The sequence below is a fragment of the Spermophilus citellus genome (assembly GCF_964194105.1).
Source record: "Spermophilus citellus genome assembly, chromosome: 2".
NCBI lineage: Eukaryota > Metazoa > Chordata > Mammalia > Rodentia > Sciuridae > Spermophilus > Spermophilus citellus.
In genome coordinates, this window is record NC_138183.1 from 7,934,893 (window position 1) to 7,941,518 (window position 6,626).

At 57.3% G+C, this 6,626-nt stretch overlaps 1 protein-coding gene across 1 annotated transcript; it reads right to left on the reverse strand.

Moving 5' to 3' along the window:
- Positions 1-1,524: 1,524 nt before the first annotated feature.
- Positions 1,525-6,225, reverse strand: CDK9 (cyclin dependent kinase 9). Its single transcript, XM_081278562.1, has 7 exons — positions 5,157-6,225; positions 4,613-4,694; positions 3,902-3,992; positions 3,428-3,594; positions 3,160-3,331; positions 2,857-3,005; positions 1,525-2,430 (listed from the first exon to the last, which is right to left on the reverse strand). The coding sequence occupies exons 1-7, from the start codon at positions 5,588-5,590 to the stop codon at positions 2,065-2,067; spliced, it is 1,461 nt and encodes a 486-aa protein (XP_081134688.1). The 5' UTR covers positions 5,591-6,225; the 3' UTR covers positions 1,525-2,064.
- Positions 6,226-6,626: the final 401 nt, after the last annotated feature.

Here is a 6,626-nt window from a genome sequence, read left to right on the forward strand (position 1 = left end):
GTTCCACAAGTGGGAACTGCTTTGTTCTTGGCAGTTATCAAGTTTGGAAGCGTCTGGTCCTTGGAAGGACCTTGATGAAGGATGTCAACTCTAGTGTGGTAGAGAGAGTGGAGACGACAGAGCAGCACTGTGCAATGGCCTGAAGAAACGGACCTCTCCAGGGGGAATTGCTGGGTCAACCTGAACCCTGGGACTAGGGGTGTAACTCAGTGGTGGAGCACTTGCCTAGCTGAGCGGCCCCAAGTTCCATCCCCAGCACAACAAAGGGGGTGTGTGGGGGCTTTTAAAGAAGACTTTTATCCTTTATAGAAAACATTTTGAATTGGGCCAGCCCTTTTTCTGTTATCTAAAATCCAAAACAGGTCAACAGCCATTAAGAGGATTTTTGTTAAAAAAAAAAAGTTTTTGTAGATAAAATTGAAGTAAGGTCACACCATTATCAATGTGGGTCCTAAATCTGATGACTAAGGTCCTCAAGAGAGACAGAAAGAAGGAAGAAAATGCCATATTCATATGAAGATGAGGAAAAGGTTAGAACAATACATTTAAAAGCCCGAGTACCAGGCACAGTGGTACACCATTCCAGGAGGCTGAGGCAGGAGGATCTCAAGTTCAAGGCAGTCTCAACAATTCAGCAAGACCCTCTCACAAAATATAAAACATAAAAAGGGTTGGGGATGTAGCTCAGTGGCAAAGCAACCTGGATTCCATCCCAGGTACCAAAAATAACAAACAAAAAAGCCAGAATGCACTAAGGACTGTGGCAGCCACCAGAGGCTGGGGGCCTCAAAGAGTCTCCCAAAGGAACAAACCTGCAAACACATGGCTTTTGGGCATCTAGCCTCCAGAATCAACAGGATGAGCTTGTTCCTTTAAGCTAGTGTGTTCATGGTATTTGTTACAGCAGTTTTAAGAAAACTTACAGGAGCCTGCTGGTACCTGCAGCTCCTCAAAGGACCCCAGCCCAGCCCTCACATCCTCATGTTCACATGAACTTATTTTTTCCCTCCTGTCCACCCCACCATCCAGATTCATGTGACTGCCACCTCCCCATGGCCCGTGACTGTGATCCTTTCACCCCGGGTCACTCTCTCTGAGCCCTCCTTCACCCAGCAGCACAAAGAACCTCTGCAAGTTACAGACCTAATGGTCGTTCCAGATCCTCCTGCAGCCCTGTGTTCCTGGGTCAGTCTGAACGTACCCGTCACCTGCCACAGATGGGTCTCTGATCACCACTGCAGATGTGGCTCCCAGGAGACCCTCACCGCTCCCCACAGCAGGGCTCCTTCCTCCAGCACCCAGCAGAGGAGCAGGGGGCCCACAGTGCATGCCCTTAGGTGCCTGACTACACAGTCTAGGAGGCACCCAGGAAGGAAATGGCAAGGCCCAAGTCCTCCGTGACTATATGAGGAAACATGAACAGGGACAAAGAAGAGAGTCAAGACTTTCAACTTGACAAATCAAACCCTAACCGCTGGGCCAGCCATGGGTCTGAATGCAGAAAACACACATCACTTACTGGAAAAAAAAAGAAGGGTCAACTTTTAATTGTAACTGATCGGCCTGCATCCAGGAATGTCTCTGAACAACTCAACAAAGAAACACGATAAAATTCTCCTACTGAAGAAACCAAGAGTTTTTGCTGCCCTCAGTGCCCTGAGGGCCAGGCCAAGAGCAGCCTGTTCCCGAGGCAGCTCCATTCCCCTCGCCAGTTTCTCATCCCAAGAGGAGGGCTGGGGATGTGAGAGACTGTCCCCTCCTCCCACCATGCTGGGAGCTCTTAGAAAGTCACCATTCGAGGCTCACTGGCCCCACTTCCTGTCCTGGGGTACATGGGAGACCCTCCCAGCACCATCCAGAAATCCAGAACAGGGCAAGGCAATCAGGCAGCCCCTGTGCCCGCCTTGCCCTTTGGCAACAAGCCCTCCAGTCCACTCGCTGGTTGTTCCCAGTACCCAGGGTGGAGACTAAATAAAATGTGCGCTAGAGAAAAAACCTCAAATGCCCATCATCTCCACCACGCGAGTCATAAAGCAGAGAAAAAAGAAAACAGCGGCCCCGCCCTCAGAAGACGCGCTCAAACTCCGTCTGGTTGGTGGTGGCGGGATTGCGGCTCTGATTAGTGGACTGCTGGGTGATCTGGCTGCCCTTCCGGCGTGGTGGTGCCAGGTATTCAAACATAGACGTCAGGTGGGTGGACAGCATGCCCTTGAGGTCTGAGGGCATGGGGTCAGACCAGAAGAAGTCGTGGTTGAGGGCGTCGTCGCTGTCGATGCGCTGTGCGGGATCCAGCACCAGCAGCTTATCGATGAGGTCCAGCGCATAGGGGTCCCGGACGTAGGCCTTCAGCCTGTCCTTCACCTTCCGCTTCTGGCCCTTGACCAGCTCCAGCTTCTCAAACAGCTCATATTTGTCTACATTTGGCCACACCTGGGGGGGCAGGAGTTGAGAAAGGACAGAGTGGGGTCAGGGGCAGGGTTCGGGGGCAAAACAACCCAGACACTCCCAGATAACCTTTGAGGGAGAACTGGAGCCCTCCAAGATGAAGGCAGCAGTGCCACCAAGGATGTGGCACACACCAAGGGCCTGGCCCTTTGGCACAAGTCATCTGGAATACCTGTGTCAACCCTAACATGGGCATACTTCTGTTTTTCAGAGAAAACAAAACAAAAATAAAAACCCAGCACTAACTCAAACGCCTTGGCAGAGGAAGACTCTGCAGAGCAGGCCCCAGCCCTCCACCAGCCACTCTCCAGAGAAGAGCTTTCCTGATCCCACTCCCCAGTTCCTCTGCCAAAGAGACCTGGATCTCCCCACCCCACAGGTACCAGGGGCCCATTCAGCTTAGCCACAAACCTCAGGGGTGATGGAACCACAGAGCTGGCTGATGAGGGCAAGCTGGTGCTGCTCCGTGTTGCCCTGCATGATAGGGCTGCGGGTCCACATCTCTGCCATGATGCACCCAGCACCCCACAGGTCAATGGGCGGGCCGTAGTCCCGCTCCCCTGGGAAGAAGAGCGTACCAGGAGGGCCCGTTGAGCCCAAGGGCCTCCTGAGACTCGATGCCCCAGGGCCGGTGGCTCAAGAAGCCCTGGCAGTAAGGGGCTGTGCCGGGTAGGTGCCCGGCCCCTGCCCCCCTGCCCGCTCGGGAATCCTCACCGAGCAACAGCTCCGGAGGCCGGTACCAGAGCGTCACCACACGGTTGGTATAGCGGTTCGGCTGGCTGTTCTTGGCCAGACTGAAAGCCCGAGCCAACCCAAAGTCTGCCAGCTTCAGGACCCCATCTCGGGTAATGAGCACATTGGCAGCTTTCATATCCCTGTGCAGGATCTGGAAGGAGGATGAAAGTGAAGGTCCTTCAGTCACACCCACACAGCAACGTGGTCAGCTTATGCCTGGGTCTCTCCTCCCACCTCTGGTGCCCACCTTGTTCCTGTGGATATAGTAGAGGCCATTGAGCAGCATCTGCATCACCCTCTTGATCTCTGATAGTGTAAACTTGACTAGGACGTTGCTTAGCAACCCAGCAAGGTCATGCTCACAGAAGTCGAACACCAGGTATATACTGCCCTTGCAGCGGTTATAGGGGGATGCTGAGGCAGAAAGGGCAGGAAGGAAAAAAAAGTAAAAAATCTGTACCCAACTCACTCTCCTGCCACCAGGTCCCACCCCTTCCAACCCACAGGCACCCATGCCCTCTGAAGCACTCATTAACATGCTCCTTCGCTGGTCAGACACTTTCTGTGTGCCTTCTCTGTTTGGGTGCTGTGGCAGGCCCTGGGGAAGCATCACTCCAATGAAAGAGGACCAGAGAACAAAGCACGATATGTCTGAACCTAGTTTAGGCCCAAAGCCCTAGAAGTTGAAGCCTCATTTTCTCACAATCTCCAAACAACTTACCTTTGGTTCGACAAATCTCAATCAAGTTGACCACATTCTCATGTTTTAAAAGTTGAAGAATCTTGATCTCCCGTAAGGCTGTGATGGGGAACTGGGTAGGAGAAGAGGAGGAAGTGGTCAAGAGCGAGTGCTACAGACCAAAAGAACTGGCCTCAAGGTCTACACTAAGGGACACAGGCTGGGAATAACACTATGTGTTCTGAAATCAGTTGTCTCAGATATCTGATATGTAAAACAGGTATAACAACACTATGCACACGAGGAGACAATTCAAGGCAACAAACTGACGCTTTACAGTCACTAAATGTCCATGGTTTCAACCTTCAAACTTTAGCTCTACACTTGTCGTTAAGACTATAACATTTCTTTCTAAAAAGTAGGTATCTAAGAAGCTGTACTTGTATTTTCCTTTTACATCAAACAATATTAAACGCCAAGGAAAAGATGTTTCAAGGCTTCCTAACTTACAAAACCGACATACACACCACGCAAGCATGAGCTCCCCCTCTTGGCCCCAACCGTATTTGCTTAAAATTGAAACATCAAATGCTTCAGAACATTTGAATTTAATTCGGTGAGAGGCCAAATTCCCTGCAATATGGACATTTCCAAAACTACTAGGTATAAACCGAGTCTCCTGGAAGCACTAGGATGGATACCCAACCCAGTGGTCTGGCAGCTGGCAGGCCTGCTCACCAGACCCTTACTCACCCCCTCCTTCTCGTTCTCCATCAGCACTTTCTTCAGAGCCACCTTCTTGCCGGTCTTGCGGTGCTTGGCCTTGAACACCTCCCTGCAGGCGGGGAGGGAGACCCAAGAGAGCTCATCAGGCGATTCTGCGGGGCCCGCCCCTCCCCTACGAGAGGAGGGGCTGCAGGAAAGATGAAACTCCCTGGCGGGGCGGGGCTGGGCTGGCACGCGGCTACTCCACCACTCGGTACCTTTGGTCTCTCCCTGAGCCTCTGCGCCCTTCCCTCGAGCCCTTCTTTCACCGATGCATCTCTCGGAGAGATCCCGCTCCCCTCTAGGGCGCCCCTTTGCAACCCCTCCCCGCCCCCAACCCCCGGCCTCTGGCTCCTCCCCGCCAGCCAACTCCGTCGGGTCGGGGTGGGCTGCGGCGCGGCCTAGCGCAACCAAGGAACAGCCCCAGGATTCCGCGGCTTCCCTACCTCCTCGTGCCGGGTCCTGGGGCCCCGAAGTAGGACCCCCATAGGTGCAGGTTTAGGGCTTCCGGCCCCTCCAGGCCCAGCCTTACCCAAAGGTGCCTTGGCCGATCTTCGCAAGCTTCTCATATTTAGTCACTTCATCGCAAAAGGGGCATTCCACCGAGTCGTACTGCTTTGCCATGGCCGCCTCCAGAGCGCCGCCACCGCCCCCAGCCGCAGCCGCCGCCGCTCCAGGTCCAGCCGCCGCGCTCCAGGCCCCGCCGCGGCCGCGCCACTTCCGCCTCCACGGCCACTTCCGGCCTCGCGGTGCCGACCCCGCCTCTTCCGGCCGCCGCCCGCCGCCAGGCCCCCTGGGACTTGTAGTTCCCGGGAGGCCAGGGGGAGCCGGAGCTGCAGAGGCGCCTCCGCCACCGCCGCTGCCCCCGCCTCCGCCGCCGCCGCCACTACTGGCGGCGGCCCCGATCGGGGGCCCGGGGAGCCGGGGCGCTGGGGCTGGGGCTCTGGGCGGTGCGTCCCGCTGCATCGGCCCGGGCCGCGCTTGCTGCCGAAGCTGCTGCCGCTCTGGCGCCCGATCTGGGGCCAGCCGCAGTGCCCTGCTCCTCCTCCTCCGACGGCGCCGCCTCCGCGGAGCTGCGCGGGGCGGCGGACGAGGGGGGGTGGCCCCCGAGCCGCAGCCTGGGGGGCTCCCTGGCCGGGCCCGGGCCCGGGGCGGCCGGGCGAGGGAGCGATACGCGAAGCGCGGACGAGGAGGCGGCCGGAGAGCCCAGGAGGGGGCGCGTTATAAAGGGGGAGGCGCCCCGACCTCGCCCTCCCCTCCCCCTCTGCCCGCCCCCCTCCCGCCTCCCTCCCACCCTCCGCGGCCGCACCTGCCGCCGCCGCAGCTCCTGCCGCCCGCCCGCCCGCTCGCTGCCCGCCGGCCGCCCTCGGCGCGTCACCGCCCGCGGCCCCTCCTCCGCCTTCGGAGGTGGGGCCCCGCGCTCGACACCTGGTTGTGGGGCGCCCTGCCGCGTGCCTCAGTTTACCCCCACAGGCCCGCTGCTGCGCGGAGCCCCTTCCTTCCTGGCTGGGTATGTCCCCCCAGAGGCGAAGGCAAGAGGCGCAGAGGGAGCGGCCTCCGGCCCTGGGAGGAGAGAACGGCCCCAGCCGCCGCCTCCACCGGCCCCCGCCACCCGCCGTTGACATGGCAACCGATGGCCACCAGGGGGCGCTGCGACACTGGAGGCAGCGAGCGAGCAACACCAGGGCCTTCTAACCCTGGACCCTCGGTTCTCTGGGAGGCAGGGACGGGACCCATGAGAACCCCGCCTCCGCCCAACTGCGCCAGAGCTGGTATAGCACGAGTCAGTAATCGCGAAAACGGCTAACAGGTGCAGCACTCCCTGTGTGCTCAGCGTTCCTGCAGAATCCTGAATCCAGTTGGGACCGCCAACCCGTTTTACAGAAGAGGACATTGAGGCTCAGAAAGGGAAGGTCATTTGCCCAAGGTCACAGTGATGAAGCTGGTCTAATATATGAACAAGACTCTCATCACCCACCCTATTTATAGTCTGACCAGAGGA

Coding starts and splice junctions, on each gene's coding strand:
- CDK9 (XM_081278562.1), bottom strand. CDS start 5,590: ATGCAGCGGGACGCACCGCCCAGAGCCCCAGCCCCAGCGCCCCGGCTC. Junction 3,006..3,159: donor GCCTCCGGAGCTGTTGCTCG/GTGAGGATTCCC, acceptor TCTTCTTCCCAG/GGGAGCGGGACTACGGCCCG. Junction 2,431..2,856: donor GTGGTTCCATCACCCCTGAG/GTTTGTGGCTAA, acceptor CTGCCCCCCCAG/GTGTGGCCAAATGTAGACAA.